Below are 22464 nucleotides of genomic sequence, written 5' to 3'. Positions count from 1 at the left end.
TCATCATTCCATTTTTTACACACAGTATACATATACATATATACCTAATACTGAGTATACCAAATATAAATTCAATGATACCTAGAATAAATACATTTATGGGAGAGTTGAACTCTAGAAAAACTTGGGGGACCTGAAATTACCATAAAACCTTCTTAAATGACTTCCCTGACTAACAGACGCTGTCCATTGCCTCTGTACAACACTGTCACTGATGCCTACCAAATGAATCATATCATTAGCTACCCCTGCACACTATGTCTTCCAATTTAGTGATAATGCTTACCAAGAATGAGTTCTTATATTCCTAAACTTATTTATGGCAGTTGTTCTTGTTAACTAACACATATTAATAAAATTGTTCCTATAATATACTAGGTTGAATGCTTTGGAAAGACATAAAAAGCAAACTGCTAAACTCAAAATGTAATAGTTATTAGTTATGGGTGAGAGGAAAATGGAAAAGACTGGGAAATTAAATTGTAACATCTAGAAGGATTCAGCACTGAGATGGTTTCATCAGGCTTTTAAGATGTTTATCCATTTTTAAAAATCCAAAATAGGAAATTATAGACATGCATTATTTGTGTAGTTTATGAACCATAATTCAGAATGCCAATGTAGAGATTCATAACCAAAGAAAAATGCTTGGCTTTATATAACAATTAGTGAATAAATGCAAAGTTAGCCTTTTTTATTTATTGAAGATTACACATGTATCTTCTTACGCTTTCCTAATTTTATGACTTAAAAATTATTATCCAGAGAGGTAACAGCAAGATGGCAAAGATATGCAGGTGAATGTTCCCCCTTAGAAACAGCAAAAAATGGGCCAAATCAACCTCCTCAAATGCGGGAAGATGATTGCAACTGGAAAACAATTTGAATGCTGAATCAGGGGAAAAAAATCACAGGAGAGGAATAGGACAAATTTACTGGTCTGAGCTCCTCTCCCATGTTTGGATTCACATGGCAGTTTGTGCAACCCACTGCAGCAGGTAGGTGGCCATGTGCATACAAGTGTGGGACCCTGGGGCCTGAATGAACCATGGTGGTGGCTTGATGGCCCACATGCACTTGAGTGTTGTTCCTTGAGTTCTGATTACTGAAGCACCTAAATGAAAATATTGGGTGTGCTGTCATACATTGGCCAAACTGGCTTTGAGGAAGACTGACTCAAGGCATGGGTCAGAGTCCCTGTAACAGTTTGATATGGTTATGAATTCCAAAAATAGATATTGGATTATGTTTGTAATCTGGTCTGTACCTGGGCATGATTAAGTTATTATTAGGGCTTTGATTGGGCCACGTCATTAGGGCATTGAGTCTCCACCCCTTAGTGGGTGGGAACTTACAGATAAAGGCATGGCAAAAGACAGAGTTGGAGGGTTTTTGATGTTGGAGTTTGATGTTGAAGTCTTAAGTGGAGCCCTGGGAAGTAAGCACACAGAGGAAAGAGAAAAAAGCCCCAGAAAGAAAGGAAGCCCAGGCAGAAGCAAACCCTGGAAAGAGAGGAGCCCTGGGAAGGGAGGAACCCTGAGCCCAGAGAGAAGCAAGACGTGGGGAGAAAGGAACCCAGGAAGCCTGAACCCTTGCAGACGTCAACAGCCATCTTGCTCCAACATGTGAAAACAGACTTTGGTAAGGGAAGTAACTTATGCTTTATGGTCTGGCATCTGTAAGCTCCTACCCCAAATAAATACCCTTTATAATGGCCAGCAGATTTCTGGTATTTTGCATAAGCACCCCTTTGGCTGACTAATACAGTCCCCTAACCTAGAAGTTACTTAAGGCAGAAAAGAAACACAGAAAAGGTAGCAGAAATGTGGGGAAAACCCAGTGCTGAAAACTAGAGTGAAAAGGCAGATGAGTGCAGGAGTACAGCTGAGCTGATCCCAGCTTCTGGAGAGGGAAAACTAGCAAAGAAAAAGAGTACAGCCCAGATCACTGGGAGAGATAGCTGGGGAGAAAAACTCCATTCTTGGAGGGAAATCATACATTCTGGGGAATTCTTAAAAGCTACTACATAGCCCAGGCCAAGGTGCAGGCTCAGAGAAACTGAAGAAGAACCTTACTGCTCACCATGGCTAGTCTATGGGTCCACTAGAAACTGGACTAAGCACTGAAGAAGAGATGCAACACGGAGCCAATCTACACTAAAACCCTGGGTAAGAGAGAGAATTTGATTTCCAGAGTTAGCACAGGAAAATAACCAGTTGCCCAGATTTCAAAAAAAGATCACAAAACATACAAAGAAATAGGAAGAGATTGCCCATTCAAATGAACAAAATAAAGTAGAGGAATCACAGACACTGGAATTACTAATCAAAGGAAAACCAGGTTTTCCTTTATTTCATTGAACTTAGGAGTATTGACTCCTTAAGTGTTGGAGAGGATGTGGAGAGATAGGAACACTTATTCACTGTTGGTGGGGATGTAAAATGGTAAAGCTACTGTGGAAGACTATTTGGCAGTTCCTAAGGAAGTTGAATACAGACTTGCCATGTGACCTGGTAATTCCATTACTAGGTAAATACCCAGAAGAACTGAGAGCAGAGACACAAATAGATATCTGAACACCAGTGTTCAAAGCAGCATTATACCAAAAGTTGAAAACAACCCAGGTTTCCACCAACTGATGAATGGATAAACAAATTGTGGTGTATACACATAATGGAATATTATGCAGTGGTAAAAAGAAATGGAGTCATAAAGCATATGACAACATAGATGAACCTGAAGAACATTAATGTTGCATGAAGCAAGTCAGACACAAAAGGACAAATACTCTATGATTGTGCTATTATGAGCTAAATGTTGTGTAAGCTCATGGAGTTAATAATTAGAATATAGGTCACCAGAAAATAGAATGAGGGTAGAGAATGGAAAGCTGAGGGTTAATCCATGGAAGAATTGGTAAAAAGGCTGTTTGTAAATCTTTGAAAATGAATAGAAATGGTGAAATCATATCATGGTGTTTGTAACTAGCAGAGCTAGAATATGGGTATGACAGTACTTAAAAGGAAAGTCTAAGGTCATATATATTACTAGAAGGAAAGCTAAAAACTAACATGGGGCTGTATAAGATAGGAAAACCTCATGTAAAATGTAAATATGGATGATATTGCATACATATGACCATTTTTACAAAATATAAATCCAAATATACTAGAAAGAATGAAAAAGAATAGCAGCTATATACATCAGGGGAAGAATAGAGAGATTGAGAGGTGATGAGTTTTGGCTGTTTGGTTTTTGTTTATTATTATATTGGAATAATGAAAGTGTTCTAAGAATGATTAAAGTGCTGAATGCACAATATGTGATTGCACTGAATACACTGATTGTACACTTTGGATGGATTTATGCTTTATTAATATGTATAAATAAAATTTATTTGTTAAAAAATACACTAGAAAAGTTCAAATGCAGGTTTGGACAGGCAGAAGAAAGAATTAGCGAGCTAGAAGACAGGATAATTGATTCTGATGAGCAGAGAGCAAAAAGAATGAAAAAGGGGATTAGAGCACATAGCATGCTAATATATGCATTATAGGGGTACAGGAAGAAAAGAGACAGAAAGGGGAAAAAAGAATATTTAAAGAAATAATGGCTGAAAACCTCCCCAAATTGACAAAAGAAGTGATTATACATATCAAAAAAAAAAAAAAAAAAAAAAAAAAAACCTCCAAACAGGTAAACCCAAACTGTTATTTTCTGAGACATATCATAATCAAAATGTCAAATGCCAAAGATGTAGAATTATGAAAATGGCAAGAGAGAAGTAAATGGTCTCACACAAGGGATCCTCAATAAGACTTAGTGATTTCTCATCAGAAATTATAGACGTAAAAAGGCAATAAGATGATATAATTAAAGAGCTGATAGAGAATATATGCCAGTCAAAATTCTATGTCTGCCAAAACTGTCCTTTGAAAATGATCATTTAAGGCATTCTCAGATAAAGGTTGAGGGACTTCATCACCACTAGAGCTGGCCTATAAGAAATGCTAATGGGATTTCTTTAGGTTGAAAGGAAAGGAAATAGCTTGGAGCAATATTTAGAGATAAAGATCTTCAGTAAAGGTAACTATATGGGTAAATACAATTACCAATATTATTATATTATTAGTATCTATGTTTTATTTCTTAGAAGATATAGAGTACAGTTGCATACTAAATAAGTATATTTCTATGTTATTAGGCATGCAAAATAAAAAGATATACTTTGTAAAAAGAACAACATAAGAAAAGACAGAGGTATAGGAGAAGAGATTGTGTATGCTACTGAAATGAAGTTGGTAATATTTCAAATGCTAGCTTGTTACAGATTTAGGATGTTAAATATAAACCACTTGGTAACCATAAAGAAAATATCTAAAATATATGAGAAGAGGATCCATCTGTTTCATTACAAGATCACCTATACACAATAGAAGAAATGAGAGGAGAGGAAATGTATAATCCAGTCAAGACCCAAAGAACAAAATGTCTGAAGTAAGTCATACTATGACGGTTAGGCACATGTGTCAACTTGGCAAAGTGATGGTACTATTGTTTGGTTAAGCAAGCACTGGCATAATTGTACTGTGAGGACATTTTACGGACTTAAATCATCAGTGAGTTAATTGTATCTATAGGTGATTACATCTACTATCAATTGAGAAGACTGCCTTCAGCAATGAGAGATGTCTCATCCAACCAGTTAAAGGTCTTACAAGGAGCAGTGATTTCAGTAGTCAGAGAATTCCTATCTATACTTCAGATAGCTAGACTTTCCTGGGAAACCTAATGAGGACCTTCATTGGTGTTCCTAGCTTGCAGCCTGCTTACAGAATTCAAACTCATGCATCCCCATGGTCATGTGAGACAATTTTATAAAACTCTTAATATTTACACATATCTCCTGTAGGTTCTGATTCCCCAGAGAAACTTGACTAATATACCTATTTCATCAGTAATTTCTTTGAATGTAAATGTATTAAACTCTCCAGTAAAAAGCAACAGTTTGGCAGAATGGATAAAAAAGCATAATCCAACTGTATGTTGTATACAAAAAACTCACCATAGACACAAAGATACAACTAGGTTGAACAGAAAGATTTGAACCATGCAAATAGGTTCCAAAAAAAGAGCTAGGGTAGCTATATAATACCAGGCAAAATAGGCTGTAAGTCAAAATCTGTTAAGAGAGATAAAGACAGACACTATATATTAATGAAAGGATCAGTCCATTTAGAAGATACACAATTATAAGCATATATACACCTAATTACAGAGCTCCAAAATGCATGAAGCAAATATTGATAAAATAGAAGGGAAAAATACAGTTACACAATAATAGATGGAGGCTTCAATACACCTCTCAATAATAGAATATCTAGACAGAAGATCAATAAGGAAATAGAGAACTTGAATAATACTATAAATGAATTTGACCTAACAGACCATAGAGAACACTGTATCCAACAAGAAAAAAATGCACATTCTTTCAAAGTGCACTTGGATTATTCTCAAGATAGACCACATGTTAAGCCACAAATCTCAATAAATTAAAAGAGATTGAAATTATTCACAGCATCTTCTCTGCCCACAATGTAAAGAAGCAAGAAATCAGAAATCAATAGAAGGGAAATTGGAAAAATTCACAAATCTGTGGAATAAGCACACTCAACCAGTAAGTCATAGAAGATATCACAAAGGAATTTAGAAAATATCTTTATATGAATGAATAAAAAAACTAAAACTGTAGGGATAAAATGAAGGCAGTGTTCAGAGAGAAATTTTAGTTATAAATGCCAATGTTAAAAAGGAAGAAAAATCTCAAATCTAAAACCTAACTTTGCATCTGGAGGAACTAGAAAAAGAAGAGCAAACTAAACCTAAAGTTAATAGGAGGAAATAAATAATAAAGATTAGAGTGGAGATATATGAACTAGAGAATAGAAAAATAAGAGTATAGATGAAAGCATCATTGGGCTCTTCGAAAATATCAATAAACTGTACATACCTTTAGCAGACTAAAAGAAAAAAAAAGCTGCAGATAACTAAAATAAAAAAGAGATTACTACTGATCTTGTAGAAATTAATATATACTATTAAGAGAATATCATAAATAATTGTACACAAATTAGATAATCTAGGGGAAATATACAAATTCCTGGAAACATGCAATTTATGTAAACTGACACAAAAAGATATAAATCTCAGCAGACTTATAATGAGTAAAGACATGGAAATAGTAATCAGAGACCTCCCAAGAAAGAAAATCCAAGGACCAGATGATTTTAAGAGGGAATTTTATAAACATTCCAAGAAGATTAATATCAATCCTTTTCAAAATACTAAAAGGAGGGAACACAACTTAACTCCTATGAGGTCAACATCACCCTAATAACAATGCCAGATAAAGATATTTTAAGAAAAGAAACTAAAGAACAATGTCCTCTCATAAATACAGATGCAAAAATTCTCAATAAAATATTATCGAATTGAATCCAATGGCATATTAAAAGGTTTATACATCATGACCAAGTGGGATTTATCACAGGAATACAAAGGTGGCTCAATGTAAGAAAATCACTGTAATATATCACATTAACAGGATGAAGGAAAAAATCACATGTTCATCTCAATTGATGCAGAAAAGACAACTGACAAAATCCACCACACTTTCATGATAAAAACACTCAGAAAAATAGGAATAGAAGAGATCTTCAACATGGTAAAGTGTAATTATGAAAAACCCACAGCTAATATTATACTCAGTCATAAAAGACTGAAAATCATCCCCTTTAGGTTAGGAACAAGACAATGATTCCAACCCTCACCACTGCTATTCAACATCAACATGAGGTTACCAGCACAATCAGAAAAAGGAAAAAAGCATCCAAATGGAAAGGAAGAAATAAAACTATTTCTATTCACAGATGACATGATCTATTATGTAAAACAAACAAACAAATGAAACAGAAAATCCACAGGATAACTAATAGAGTTAATAAACTCAACAAAGTTGCAGGTTCAAGGATTAACATGCACACACACACACATACACACACACACAAATTGTGTTGGAGTTCCAGGAAGGTGGCATCAGTGTAGGCAGGCAGGGTTCAACTCTCTCTCTCTCTTTCTCTCTCTCTCTCTCTCTCTCTCTCTGTCTCTCTCACACACACATACACACACACACACACACACCAGCTGTTGAGGGAACTGCTTTTGAGGGCCAGCAGACCAGAACAGTGCTACACAACCCCCAAGAAGGCAAGGAACAGAGAGATGAAGAACCCAAAACAACAACCATGAGTTACTAAACCCCTGTGGCAGCTAGGAAGGACACCTGTCCCCCACTCTCAAGGCATTCAGCCTGAATAAAACCCTTGACCCTACAGCTGACTAAGAGGGGAACATACATCTTCCTCCCAGAGAAAAGGAGGTATGGCAGAGAGCAGAGAGTGGTTTCTCTTCAGTGATTTTGGCCAGCAGAGCTCACTTTGAATCTTGGCTCTGGTCAGACCAGAAACAAATATGGGCAAGTGGAGGCTGAGAGAAATACTTCAGTGGAAAGATTTGCCAATGAACTCCATCTATTGGCTGGTTGGGAAACTGCAAAAGAAAAAACTGTTTTTAGATCTCTTTAGCCCAAAGCCCAAAACTGGGAGAAAATATGTGCTCCATTAGGGAGTTTCCTGACCAATTTTGATAACTTAGGTTGGATTATTTTGAAGACTCAGAATAAGTTGAACCAAAAATCAAAGAAGAGTCATGAAAACACTAGGTAAGAAAGAGAAATTGGCCATTAGAGTAAATTCACCAACATACTCAGATGCCTAGACATCAGCAAAAAATTACAAGCCATACTAGGAAGCAGGAACAAATGACCAGTCAAAGGAACAAACCAAATATCCTGAAAAGATACAGGATTTAAGACAACTAATCAATGATAATCACACAAATCTCCTAAATCAAAGAATTGAAGGAAAATATGACTAAAGAGATAAAGGATATTAAGACAACACTGGGTGAGCATAAAAAACAACTTGAAAGCCTAAACAAGAGTAACAGAGCTTATGGGAAGAGAAGATACAATGGATGAGATTACAAATACATTAGATGGATTTATGAATATCTCACCAAAAGCACGAGCAGCAAAAGAACTAATAGATAAATGGGACTTCCTCAAAATTAAAGCCTTCTGCACCTCAAAGGAGTTTGTCAAGAAAGTAAAAAGGGAGCCCACACAGTGGGAGAAAATATTTGGCAATCATATATCTGATAAGAAACTTATAACTTGCTTATATAAAGAACTCCTATATCTTGAAAATAAAAAGATAAACAACCCATTTAAAAAATGGGAAAAAGACTTAAACAGACACTTCTCCGAATATGGCAAGAAAGCACATGAAAAAATGTTCCAAATCTCTAGCTATCAGGGAAATGCAAATCAAAACTACAATGAGATACCATCTTACACCCATAAGATTGGCAGCTATGAAAAAAACAGAAGAATACAAGTGCTGGAGAGGATGTGAAGGAAGGGGAACACTCATCCACTGCTGGTGGGAATGCGGAAGGATCCAACCATTCTGGAGGACAGTATGGCGGTTTCTCAAAAAACTAGCCATAGATTTGCCATATGACCCAGCAATACCACTGCTGGGTATATACCCAGCAGAACTGAAAACAAGGACACAAACCGATATATGTACACCAATGTTCATAGCAGCATTGTTCACTATTGCCAAAAGTTGGAATCAACCCAAATGCCCATCAACAGATGAGTGGATCAATAAAATGTGGCATATACACACAATGGAATACTACTCGGCTGTAAGAACAAACACACTACAAACACATGTGATAACATGGATGAATCTTGAGAACCTTATGTTGAGTGAAGCAACCCAGACAATGAAGGACAAATACTACATGACCTCAATGATATGAAATAAACAAGCTGCCCTAGATAGCAAGAGACTGAACGATAGGCTTACAGGAAATCGGAGGGTGGAGGAAGGATATGAGCTGATGTCTGCAGGGGGGGAATTTAAGACGAGATGGTGGTAAGTATGAACACAAAGAAGAGATAAAATGGGGGCAAGGGGTTGCCTTTGGTTGGGGCTTTACGGGTTTGAGGGTGGCCGGGGAGGGATGGTTGGGTAACGTTGCCCAAAAGTGGGGGGAGGAGGGGGAGCATACGAACACAGGAGAGGGTCAGGAGGTGGTGGAGAGTAAAATGCCGAGAAAATCATATCAAAATATAATAAAGAGGGTTACCTGTTTAGAATGCTCGGAGGGGAGGGTCTGATGCAGGACGGGCTCCTGGGGAATGCCTAAATGCTCATTCTGCCAGAGTGGGTGACACCATGGGGTAAAATCCCAAGTAGTGAGAGTGGGGGTGGACCCACATCCTGGGGAGGACTAATGCCACCAAATAGAGGGAACTGTATCCCTCGAGAGAAAGGGTGGCTCCCAGGGCATTGGGGCAGTTGAGCAAGTTAGGCCCTGAACACTATTCCATCTATCTCTGGAAGTAGCTCCTCAGGAAACGGAGGTTGGCTGTCACTGTGGGCACCAAGGTGGAAGGGAAAATGGACATTAAATGTGTGGAACCAAAGTAAATGGGGGGTAAGAGAGGAGTTTCTTGAGAGTACACAAGGATGGATAGAAAACATGTAATATTACACCATAACATATAGGAGATGACAGACTGATAATGTAAACCATAATGTAAAACATAGGATAACTAAAAATGTAAAGAACTGTGTATCCTAAAGTATGCACCATAATGTAAGCACAGATGTCACCTTGTTAGAAAGCTAATGTCTCAGACTCTGTACATCACTTTAAGTAAATATGATATGAATAGGGTGTAAGAGTATCACTGTGGAAGGGAAAAGGTTTTCTGGTGGATGTGTGGGAGTGCTGTATATTATATATATGCATTGCTGTGGTCTAGGACTCCTGTGAAGAAAAGCTGAATAATTAGGGGGGAAAAAAAAAAAGAAAAAGATAGGATGTGGAATTTTTTCAAGTCAATATTCTTTATCTAAGTTCTTTATCTAACTTTATCCAAGTTCTTTATCTATCCTTTAAACCCATTGCTATATGCCATTCCCTAGTAAGGGACCATGACATTATATTGAGCTTCAAATTTCGGGGAGTCCTGGATCACAGAGTGTTTCAACAATGGCAATGGAGGGATACTGGTATGGGATACCAATGACAGGTGATATATGGCTGACAGGGAGCTGTACAGAACATATGTCCAGGGTGCATGGTAATGTTTGGACATACTCATAGTGGCAACAATTAAAAACCACAGCAGAGGGGGTTACTGGGTTCCTGGCCAGTGGTGCTCTGTCGTGGTCCCTAGGGGAGCAGCGACAGTCTCCCAGGTACAGCGGCGGGGACCAGGAGGGAGTGAGGGTTCAACAGTGAGCCCCTGATGCTAATGACTATGCTTGTGAGCTGATAAACCTAAAATAAGAACAAGGCCTAGAGCAACATTGTGCCTGGGAATTTCCTCCTGTCAGCCTTCATGTTACTCAAATGTGGCCAGTCTCGAAGCCAAACTCAGCATGTAAATGCAATGTCTTCCCCCCAGCGTGGGACATGACACCCGGGGATGAGCCTCCCTGGCAACGAGGGACCACTATCAACTACCAACTGATGATGCAACTGGAAAATGACCTTATATGAAAGGCTCAATGCGGATCAGCAGAATATCCATGTCTACATAAAATAACATGACTTTAAAATGCTGTTTGACCTAAAGTAAGGGGGAAATGGAAAGGAGAAATGAGTTTATATGGCTACGAGTTTCTAAAAAAGAGTCTGGAGGCTGGCAGAAGGATTGCCCTCATGCACAACTGAGCAGAGTCAGAAAGACAGATAAAGCAGATACAACCCCCAGATATTGGTTCCTTTGAGGGCTAAAGAGACCCATGGGAGTTATGGTCATGGCCGATGGGGTTAACTACCAGGTCAGATGGCCCCTCTTTGGAAATGGTGTTTATGTGTGATGAATCTGGACTCAGATGGGATCTCCCTTCATAAGACTTTCATGCTAATGTGCTGGAGGTGCAGTTAATGTTGGGGTTTAAGATATATTTAGGGGATTTGAATCTCTGGACTGACAATGTGATAGCCAGGTCCTGAGCCTCAACAGACTCCAGCACCTACAATCTGATTTATTGGACTTACCACACTCAGCTAAGATGGAGTTGAAGAAGGACAACCACCACACCATGGAGCCTAGAGTGATTACAACTGAAAATGGGAGGACTGCATCCAGCATCCATGTGGAATCTGAGCCTCCTCTTGACATAGAGGTGCAATGGACACAACCAATCCAATGTCCACATAGAAGAGGTGGCACTGGATTGGGAAAAGTGGACATGGTGGACAATGGGTATGGGGATAGGCAGGAAGAGATGAGAGGTGGAGGCATCTTTGGGACATGGAGCTGCCCTGGATGGTGCTTCAGAGGTAATCACCGGACATTATAAATCCTCACAGGGCCCACTGGATGGAATGGAGGAGAGTATGGGCCATGATGTGGACCATTGTCTATAAGGTGCAGAGGTGCCCAAAGATGTACTTACCAAATCCAATGGATGTGTCATGATGATGGGAACGAATGTTGTTGGGGGGGGGGAGAGGGGGGGGGGGTTGAATGGGACTTCACATATATATTTTTAATGTAATATTATTACAAAGTCAATAAAATAATAATAATAATAAAAAACAAACAAAAAAAAAAAAACAAATACATTAGAGGCACATAACAGCAGATTTGACTGTGAAGACATAATTAGTGATATCAAGGACAGAACAACTGAACTTGAAAAGCCAGGAGAACAGAAAGAGAAAAGAATAGGAAAAAAAATGGAATAGGGGCTCAGGGAATTGAATGACAATGAGAAACACATAGATATACACATTATCAGTGACCCTGAAGAAGAGGATGGAAAAGTGGCAGAAAAAATATTTGAGGAAATAATATCAAAAACTTCCAAATCCTTATGAAATAAATATCAATATCCAAAAAGGACAGCACACCCCAGACAGAATAAATCCTAATAGACCTACCCTAAGACACCTACTATTCAGAATGACAAATATCGGAGATCGAGAGGATTCTGAAAGCAGCAAGAGAAAAGCAAAGCATCACATACAAGGGAACCTCAATAAGTTTAGGTGCTGACCTCTCATTGGAAATCATGGATGAAAGTGGTATGATATATTTAAGGTACTGAAAGAGAAAATCTGCCTGCCAAGAATTCTGTATCTGGCAAAACTGTCCTTCAAAGATGAGGGTGATATTTTTTGTCTTCACAGACAAAGAAAAATAGAGTATATTACAAAAAGACCAAAATTACAAGAGATACTAAAGGGAGTGCTGCAGCCTGAAAAGGAAAAAAACAAGGACAAGAGACTTGAAGAAGAATGTAGAAATGAAGTTTATTAGGAAGGATAAATTAAAGGGCAAAAAAACAGACAATAGTAAGATATGACAACAGAAAGTCAGAGGTCAAAATGGATGAAGTAAATAATGCCTGTACAGTAATAGCATTGAATGTTAATGACTTGAACTCCCCAGTCAAAGACAGACACTGGTAGAATGGATTAAAAAATATGAGCCATCTATATGCTTCCAAAAGATACTCACCTCAGACATAAGGACACAACCAGGTTGAAAGGTTGGAAAAAGATATACTCAAATAGTAACCAAAAAAGACTGAAGAAGCAATCCTAATATTGGACAAAATATATTTTAAATGCAAAACTGTTATGAGGAATGAAAAATGTCATTATATATTAATAAAAGGGATGATTCACCAAAAAGAAATAACTATAATAAATATTTATGGACCTAACCTGGGTGCCACATGAAAAATGAAGTACAGACTGGCAAAACTGAAGGGAGAAATAGATGTCTCTACAATAATAGTTGGAGACTTCAAAACACCACTCTCAGCATTGGATAGACTATCTACAGAGGGTAAATAAACAGTGAGCTTGAATAAAATGATAAATGAACTAGATCTAACAGACATTTATAAAGCATTACACTCCAGAACAGTAGGATATATATTCTTTTCAAGCACTCATGGATCCTTCTCCAAGACAGACAATATGTTGGGTCACAATACAGATTGAAATCATACACATCACTTTTTCTGATCATAATATAATGAAGCTGGAAGTCAATAATGGACATAAAAAGGGAAAAATTCATAAATATGTGGTGATTAAACAAAACAAATAATCAGTGAGTCAAAGAAGAAATTACAAGAGAACTCAGTAACAACACCTATGGGATTCTGGGAAGGCAATGCTGAGAAAATAATAATCTAAGGAATGTATAACAGTGATTTCAATGGTAGATAAAGATTGTGGTTAATAGTATAAGAATGCTTTTCTTTTAAAAAGTCCTAAGAATATGGTAATACCAGGGAAAATTACAACGAATATAACTTATATATGATGGCTAACTAATACTGTAATATTTTGCAGCAATGGCAAGAAGATATTTTTTCAATACTAAGGGATAATAATAGGGGGTATAAGAGGGTTTGGGAATTTTACTTCTGGAGTGATGAAAACGTTCTAAAATTGATGTGATGACAGCACAACTCTATAGGGAAAATGAGAGCCATTTAGTGTACACTTTGAAAGGACTGTACAAAGCATGGGATCAGTGGTAGATGATGGACTGTGTTAAACATGATAAATAGGAAAATGTTCTTTCCTGAATAGCAAATATGTAATACTAATATAGGTTGTTAATAATTGCATGAGAATACAACAAATGTAAGATATAGGCTTAGTAGTAATATTTTGATGATGCTGTTTCTTATTCGTAACAAATGTTTCACAGCAATGCAAAGTGTTGGTGGTGAAGAGATATACAGGAGCATTTCATGATATGTATGTTTGTTTTGTAAATTCAGAAATTTTAATTCATTTATTATTTATCCATGTATAAATGATATACTTCAGAAATTTTATTTAAAAATAAGTTGTTTTCTATTCATAAGCATAGAATATTCCAAAAAGGAATTTTTTAAAAAGCCATTCACAATAACTCCTCAAAGAATAAAATGCCTAGGAGTAAATTTTAAAAGGAGAAGAAAGACTTGTACAGTGAAAACTACAAATGTTGCTAAAAGAAATTAAATGAGACCTAAATAAATGTCAAGACACCCCATATTCATAGAAAGGAAGACATGATATTCTTAATATAACAGTACTACCCAAAGCAATCCCCAGATTCACTGCAATACCTATAAGAATTCCAAAAGCCTCTTTCGCAGATATTGAAAAGCTCAAATTTACATGGAATTGCAAGAGGACCCAAACAGTCAAATAAATATTGCCCAAGAAGAACAAACCTGGAGGTCAAAATTTACTCTAAACATGCTGTAATCAAAACAGTGTGTTATGAACATACAAAAATATAGACCAATGTAATAGAATTGAGAACAGGAAATAAACCCATATATCTATGGCCAACTGATTTTTTACAAGCGTGCCAAAAACATTAATTGGGGAAAAAACAGTCTCTTTTACAAATGGTGCTGGTATAACTGAATATCCTCTCCTCTTGCTGGGATAACTGGATATTCTCTCCTCTTGCAAAAGATTAATGGTAGACCTATACCTCACACTATATGCAAAAATTAACCCTAAATGGGTCAAGGACCTAACCATAAGAGCTAAAACCATAAAGGTATTAGAAGAAAACATATGGGTAAACCTTTCTAACCTTGGATTGGTGGTGAGTTCCTAAATAAGACACCAAAAGCAACAAAAGGAAAATGGAAAAATGTATTACTCCTAACTTAAAAACTTTTATACAGCAAAGGACACTATCAAGAAAATGAAAATACACAACCTGCAGAATGGGACAGAATAAGTGTTACCCATTATCTAGTAAAGATTTAATATGCAAAATAAATAAAGCACTGCTACAACTCAGCAACAAAAAGGCCAACAAGCCAATTTAATATGGTCAAAGGACTTGGATAGACATTTCTCCAAAGAAGATATACATATGGCCAATAAGCAAAGATAAGGATGCTCAACATCATTGGTCATCAGGGAAAGTGCAAATCAAAACCACAAGTTACCACTTCACATCAGGGGGATGATTATTTAAAAATGAACACAGAAAATAGTAAGTGTTGGTGAAGATTCAGAGACACTGGAACACTTTTACATTATTGGTGGTTTTGTAAAATGGTACAGCCACAATGTAAGTTTGGCAGCCCCATTGAAAGTTAAAAATAGAATTATATATGACACAGCAAGCTCATTCTAGGTATATGAAAGAAATGAAAGCAGGGACTTGAATGGATACATGCATGCTAATGTTTATAGCAGTATTACTTACCATAGCCAAAAGGCAGAAGTAAGCCACAATCATCAACAGATGAATGGATAAACAAAATGTAGTGTGTGTATAAAACGAAATATCATTCAGTCATTGAAAAGTAAGGAAGTTCTTATATATGCAACGACATGGATGAACCTTGAGACATCAAGTTTAGTGAAATAAGCCAGACATAAACAGATAAATATTGTATGATCTTGCATACATGAAATACCTAGAATAAACAAATTCCCTAGAGACAAAGAATAGTTGACAGGATAACATGGACTGGGGGATAGTTACTTAATGGGAGAAGAATTTTTGTTTGAAGTGATGAAAAAGTTGGAGCAATAGATATTAGTGATGGTAGCACAATTCTGTGAATGTAATTAATACCACTGAATTATACTCTTGAAAGAGGTTAAAATGGGAAATGTTGAGCTGTACATGTATCACTACAATAAAAATGTTTAAAAACTCAAATAAAACTTTAAAAATTTCCAACTGAATGCCTACCTTGATAGTTTGAGTAAATAGAGCATTCATTATACTATTAGTTTTGTTTCTAGTGGTGGGTGTATAAGGTTGTAAAATAATTATACTTACCTAACATGGACCTCTGATGGCACTTCCATTAAATCACCATCTATGTTCCAAGGAAAGCTATTTTCTGTAAAAGGTTCATGAGGTTCATCCTCTTTCTCTGGATTATGTTCATTAGTATTATTCCTTGGATGAAGTTTGACTTCTTCAACAGTATAAGTCTCAACAAATGGAAAATTGAACTAAAAACAAATGCAAATAATCAGTGTACTTCCTTCTTCCATAACTGGTAATACAAACCAATAAATTTCTCTTTTCCCTCTCTTTTATTTTTTATTAGAGAATCTGTGGGTTTACAGACAATTGTGCACAAAATATAGGATTCCCATATTCCAACCCTATTATTAACACCTTGTATTGGTGTGGTATGTTTGGTACAATTGATGAAAGCACATTTTTATAACTGCTATTGACATGATTCATCATTTAACTTAGGGTTCATTGTTTGTGTTTGCAGTTCCATGGATTAAAAAAATTTTTTTTAAGTTGTATATATATACAACTTAAAATTCCCCCTTTTAACCATATTCAAAATATATAATTAATTACATTTACAGTGCTGTGCTACCATTACCACCATCCATTACCAAAACTTTTCCATCATCTCAAATAGAAACTCTGTACATTAAGCCTTAACTTCCTATTCTCTACCCCCCAACTTATCCCCTGGTAACCTGACTCTATGACTTTACTTATTCTATTTTATGTCAGTGAGATCATACAGTATTTATCCTTTACTGTGTAGCTTATTTCACTCAATGAGATGTCTTCAAGGTACATCCATGTTGTCACATGTATTAGAATTTCATTCCTTTTTATGGCTGAATAATGCTCCATTGTGTGTATATATCAAATCTGTTTATCCATTCATCAGTTGATGGACACTTGATTTGCTTCCATCTTTTGGAAATTACAAATAATGCTGCTATGAACATCAGTGTACACATATCTATCCAAGTTCTTGCTTTCAATTCTGCTGGTTATATACCTAGAAGTGGGATTGTTAAACCATATGGGAACTTTATACTTAACTTTCAGAAGAACTGCCAAATCGTCTTCATAACAGATACAACATTTTACATTCCCAACAGTAATGTATGACTGTTCCTACTTCTCCACATCCTGTCCAACACCTGTAATTTTCCATTTTTTAAAAAAACAGTAGCCATTCTAGGGGGTGTGAAATGTTATTGAAGTTTTGATTTGCATTTCCATAATGGCTAATGATGTTAAGCATCTTTTCATGGACTTCTTGGCCATGTATAGATCTTTTTTGGAGAGATGTCAACTGAAGACTTTTGCTCAGTTTTTACTTGGGTTGTTTGTTCTTTGGTTAGAGTGAAGGATTTCTTTATATATTCTGGATATTAAAACCTTACATGGGCTGACTTCTGGGAAGGAGGATAAGAGATACGGGACTCACTTATCTCAGAAAAAATAACTAGAGGACAGGCAGAAAGTGTCTGGAAAACAATTCTAGGGCTTAAGACACTGTGGGAAGGCTGGATTCCACCAGAAGAGAGAGAGGTGAAAAAAAAGGAGATTCAGTGGAAAAGGTCTATGAGTAAAAACTACAGTAACAGGTGTCTATCATCCCCTACCCTCAGAGCAAATTGAGTTCTCCAGTCTCTGGTCCGTGGCTATGGACAGAGAGGATCACAGAGGTCTACAGGAAAGAGGAGAGAGAGAGATATAGCCTAAAGCTGATTCTGCTTTTGACTGAAGAATTTGGTCTGCTATGTCCCATGTACCCTTCCAGGCTTAGTGAGGCCCTGCCATTGTTTGCCTTTGAGCCTGCAGGGGACTAAAGATAACATGTCCTAACAAACACCTTCCATCCTGACCTGTACTGGTTGTTGATGATAGAGAGAGGAACAGAATTTATTACCTCCCTAAGAAAAGGGAGAGGGTGGCAAGCCAAGGGAGGACAACAGTTTCTGAACAAGTTTGATTTGTGAAGTTTGGCTATCAATAGTCTGCCCTGAGGTAGAATTCCCCATCATATTATATCTATACTGCCCACCTGGTCAGGGATCCAGTAAACACATTCTACCAGGGTTTGATCTGAAAGATCTGCTAAAGAGCTTAATCTGCTAGGAGACCAAGAAAATACATGCAAGGAAGATAAAAGTAAATAAAAAAGGTCTTTTCAGGCATTTACAACTGCCTTCTCCAAGGCCCTAGGAATCTGGTCTGCAACCCATTACTGGGAAATCCTAAAGATCTAGAACAATTTGAACCAAGAATCAAAGAACAGCAGTAACATACAGACACCCACCACTAAATGTCTATAGAAGAGAGAGAAACCAAGCATCATTGTAAATTCACCATCATAATCAAATGTCTAGACATCAGCAAAAAATTACAAGCCATACTAAAAAATAAAGCAAGACATGACTCAGACAAAGGAACAAATCAAATTTCCAGGATTTGAAACAACTAAACAGTGATGTTCATACAAGTCTCCTCAATCAAAAAACTGAAAGAAAATATGTCTAAAGAGATAAAGGACATCAAGATGACACTGGATGAGACTAAGAAGAATTCAAAAGGAATAGAAGAATATAAATATAATAGACTTTATGGGAATGAAAGACACAATAGGTAAGATGAAAAAACACAGAGGCCTACAATAGCAGATTTGAATTCAGAAGAAAGAATCAATGATGTACAAGATGAGCAGTGGAAATTGAAGAGGGAGAATAACAGAAAGAAAAGAATGAAAAAAATAGAGTGGGGGCTCAGGGAGTTGAGCAATAGAATGAAGCACAACAACATTGTGTCATGGGAGTTTCAGAAAGAGAAGAGAAGGGAAAGGAGGCAGAGAGAGAATTTGAGGAAATAATGGCTGAAAATTTCCCAACTCTCATGAAAGATGTAAGTTTACATGTCCAAGAAGCACAGTATTCACCAATCAGAATTAATCCAAATGACCTACTCCAAGATACATACCACTCAATGTCAAACACCAAAGATAAAAATTTTGACTAGTAAAGGAGAAGTAAATTATCACATAAAAGATGTCCGGTAAGATTTAGTGTGGATTTCTCATCAGAAACCATATAGGCAAGAAGACAGTGGTATGACATAATTAAGATAATGAAAGAGAAAAACTGCCAACTGAGAATTCTTATCTGGAAAAAAATTGTCCTTCAAATATGGTGAGTTTAAAATATTCACAAATAACAGAAATTAAGAGAATTCAGCCCTGAAGAAAGCACTAAAGGGAGTTCTGCAACTCTGAAGGAAAAGACAGGACAGAGGGGGTTGGAGGAGAGTATGGAAGTAAAGACTATCAGAAAGAATAATCAAAAGGATAAAAGTACTGACAAAAATAAGATATGACATATGAAAGCTGAAAGATAAAATGGTGAAAGTAAATAATGCATTTTGTATAATATTGAATATGAATGGATTAAACTCCCCAATCAAAAGATATAGGCTGACAGACTGGAGGAAAGAAATATTAGTCATACATATGCTGTCTACAAGAGACTCCCTTAGATACAGGGATACAAATAGACTGAAAGTGAAAGGTTCAAAAAAGATATTGCATGCAAAGAGTAACTAAAAAAAAAAAGCAAGGTAGCTATACTAATATTGGACAAAATGGACTTTAAATGCAAAAAGGTTTAAAGATACAGAAGGCCATTGTATATTCATAAAAAGGACTATGAACCAGGAAGGAGTAACAGTAATAAATATCTCTGCACCTAACCAGGGTGCCCCAAAATATATGAGGCAAACTCTGACAAAACTGAAAGGAGTAATAGTCATCTCTATAATAATAGTTAGAGACTTCAACATGCCACTCACATCAATAGATAGAACTAGAGAGAAGATCGACAAAGGAACAGACACCTTGAACAATATGATAATTGAGCTAGACATGACATATAAAGAAACATTGCACTGAAAATCAGCAGATTATTCATTCCTTTCAAATGCTCATGGGATCTTTTTCCAGGGGAGAGCACATGTTGGGTCAAAAAGCAGATCTCCATAAATACAAAAAATGTTAAATAATACAAAGCACCTTTGGATAATAAGGGAATGAAGCTGAAAAATAATAACAGGTGGAAAAGGGAGAAATTCACAAATGTTTGGAGGCTAAACAATTAGGGGTCAAAAAAGACACTTTAAGAGAAATTAGTAAATATCTTGAGCAAATGAAAACAAGAACACAACTTATCAAAACTAATGAGGCATGGTGAAGGTAATGCTGACAGGAAATTTTATAGCCTTTAATACCTATAGTAAAAAATAAGAACTAAAATCAAAGACCTAACTGAACATCTGGTGGAACAAGGAGGAGTACAGCAAACCAAATCTAAACCAAGCAGAAAGAAATAAAGATGAGAGCAGAAATAAATGAAATTGAAAATAACAGCAACAACAACAATAAAAAAAAATAGAGAAAATCCACAAAACCAAAAGCTGGTTCTTTGAGAAGATCAATAAAATAAACTCTTAGCTAGACTAGGAAAAAAAGAATGATGATACAAATAAATAAAATCAGAAATGAAAGGGGAGAAGTTACGACTGACCCCACAGAACTAAAGGGATATTATAAGAAACTGCATGCCAACAAATTAGACAACCTAGATGAAATGGACAAATTCCTAGAAATGCATAACTTATTAAAACATTGACTCAACAACAAATACAAGAACATAACAAACTAATCACATTAAATAGATTGAATCAGTCTTCTAAAATCTTCCAACAAAGAAAAGCCAAGGAACAAATGGCTTTACCTTCCAAATGGCTTGGAATTCTACCAAGCATATTGAGAAGAATTAATACCAATATTGTTTACACTTTTCAAAAAAATTGAAGAGGAGCTAAAATTACCCAAAACATTTTATGAAGCCAACATCACCCTAATACCAAAGCCAGATAAAGATAGTATGAGAAAAGAAAATTATAGGTCAATCTCTCTAATGAATATGGATATAAACATTCTCAAAATATTCTTGCAAATAGAATCCAACAGCATATTAAAAGAATTATAGACCACAATAAATGTGTTTTATTCCTAGTATGCAACAGTGGTTCAACACAAGAAATCAATTAACATAATACACCACATTAACAAATTAAAGGAAAGAAAACACATGATCATTTTGACTGATATAGAAAAGGCATTTGACAAAATCCAGCATACTTTCTTGATTAAAAAAAAAACTTCAAAATATAGGAATAGTCTCATCCCATTTAAAGATTAGTGGTTTACCCCAATATATGATGTAGTAGATTTACAAGATGCTTAATAGGAATGTGGAAAACCATTTTCTTAGCCAAGTAACTAATTTTTTCTTTAAAAACTCCATTCTTAGTACTGGTCATTATTGGTAATTTAGTATTAACTAAGCTTATTTTAAATTTTAATTAATATTGCATAACACATTTAAATTTTATCTGCCCATATCAACCCAAAGGGAAAAAATATATTGCCCAAGAGTTACCTTCTGAAAACCTCCTTATTGTTGTAATGTGGCCTCTCTCTAAACCAACTCAGCATATAAACTCACTATCTTCCCTTGAGCATTGAACATGACTCTCAGGCATGAGCTTCCCTGGCACTGAGGGAATATTACCAAGTGATAACTAGCAATGTATTTGGAAAAAGACCTTGACCAAAAGGGCAAAATATTAACTACAAATGAGGTTTTATGGCCAAGAAATTTCAGAGTGAGTTAGAAGGTCATTCCAGATATTACGCTTATGTATCTTAGTAGTATCTCAATGATTGCCACAGTAAACAGTGCCTCTAGTGGGGGTGGAGGGGGGGCTTCTAAGGGCTCTAGAGACATCTGGACACTATAGGCATGACAGACAATCCCAGGAAATTGTCATCCTGCCAGTGGTCCTTACCTTGGAACATATGATAACTTTTCTCCCCAATGTACCAAAGTTGGACTCATTTATTAAATAATTTTCCTACACATGGTTCTTATGCCCCTGTTATTTGAACCTATAATTAGCACTATACCCATTAAATATGTGTTCCAGAGACTGAAATCTTGTAGCTGTTCATAAGCTGTTTGAGCTCTGAATCTCAGCAGAGCTGCAGCCAACATTTACTTTCCAATTCACTGGACTCACCTAGGACAACTAACAAAAGGATGATGATGGATAATACCCATCCACAAAACAGATTATCTACAACTGTAAGCAAGACTGTACCACCCATCTGCCCCATGGGATCTAAGACCTCTTGATTGAAAGCAGATTGTGCATCACTATTCCAAAACCCGCAAGACTGAGGAAAGAACAAACATAAGGGGATGGGGAAATGCTACTATGACCTAAAGTAGTAGACTTATTATTCTAGTAATGGAAAAACCTGTAATATTGATATCAAGGCAGTGGTCACCAGAGGTTCTGAGGAGGGGAAAGAGAAGAATAGGTATAAATGGGACATTTTTGGGACACTGGACTTTTTCTGTATGATATTGCAATGATGGATACAGGCC

General features: G+C 36.3%; 1 protein-coding gene across 4 annotated transcripts in view; it reads right to left on the bottom strand.

The window, feature by feature from the left end:
- Positions 1 to 22464, bottom strand: part of CERKL (CERK like autophagy regulator) — a 198448-nt gene that overhangs the window by 1833 nt on the left and 174151 nt on the right. For 3 of the 4 annotated variants that reach the window (XM_004476869.5, XM_004476870.5, XM_004476873.5), the window contains one exon: positions 15989 to 16167. The exons of the other annotated variant lie outside the window; for it this stretch is intronic. In XM_004476869.5, coding sequence (XP_004476926.2) covers positions 15989 to 16167 — 179 coding nt within the window. The remainder of the gene's footprint in view (positions 1 to 15988; positions 16168 to 22464) is intronic. 4 annotated transcript variants of the gene reach the window in all.

Source organism: Dasypus novemcinctus, chromosome 7, assembly GCF_030445035.2.
Source record: "Dasypus novemcinctus isolate mDasNov1 chromosome 7, mDasNov1.1.hap2, whole genome shotgun sequence".
NCBI lineage: Eukaryota > Metazoa > Chordata > Mammalia > Cingulata > Dasypodidae > Dasypus > Dasypus novemcinctus.
Note: the sequence above shows the minus strand (reverse complement) of the source record. Positions and strands in the feature narration are given on the sequence as shown.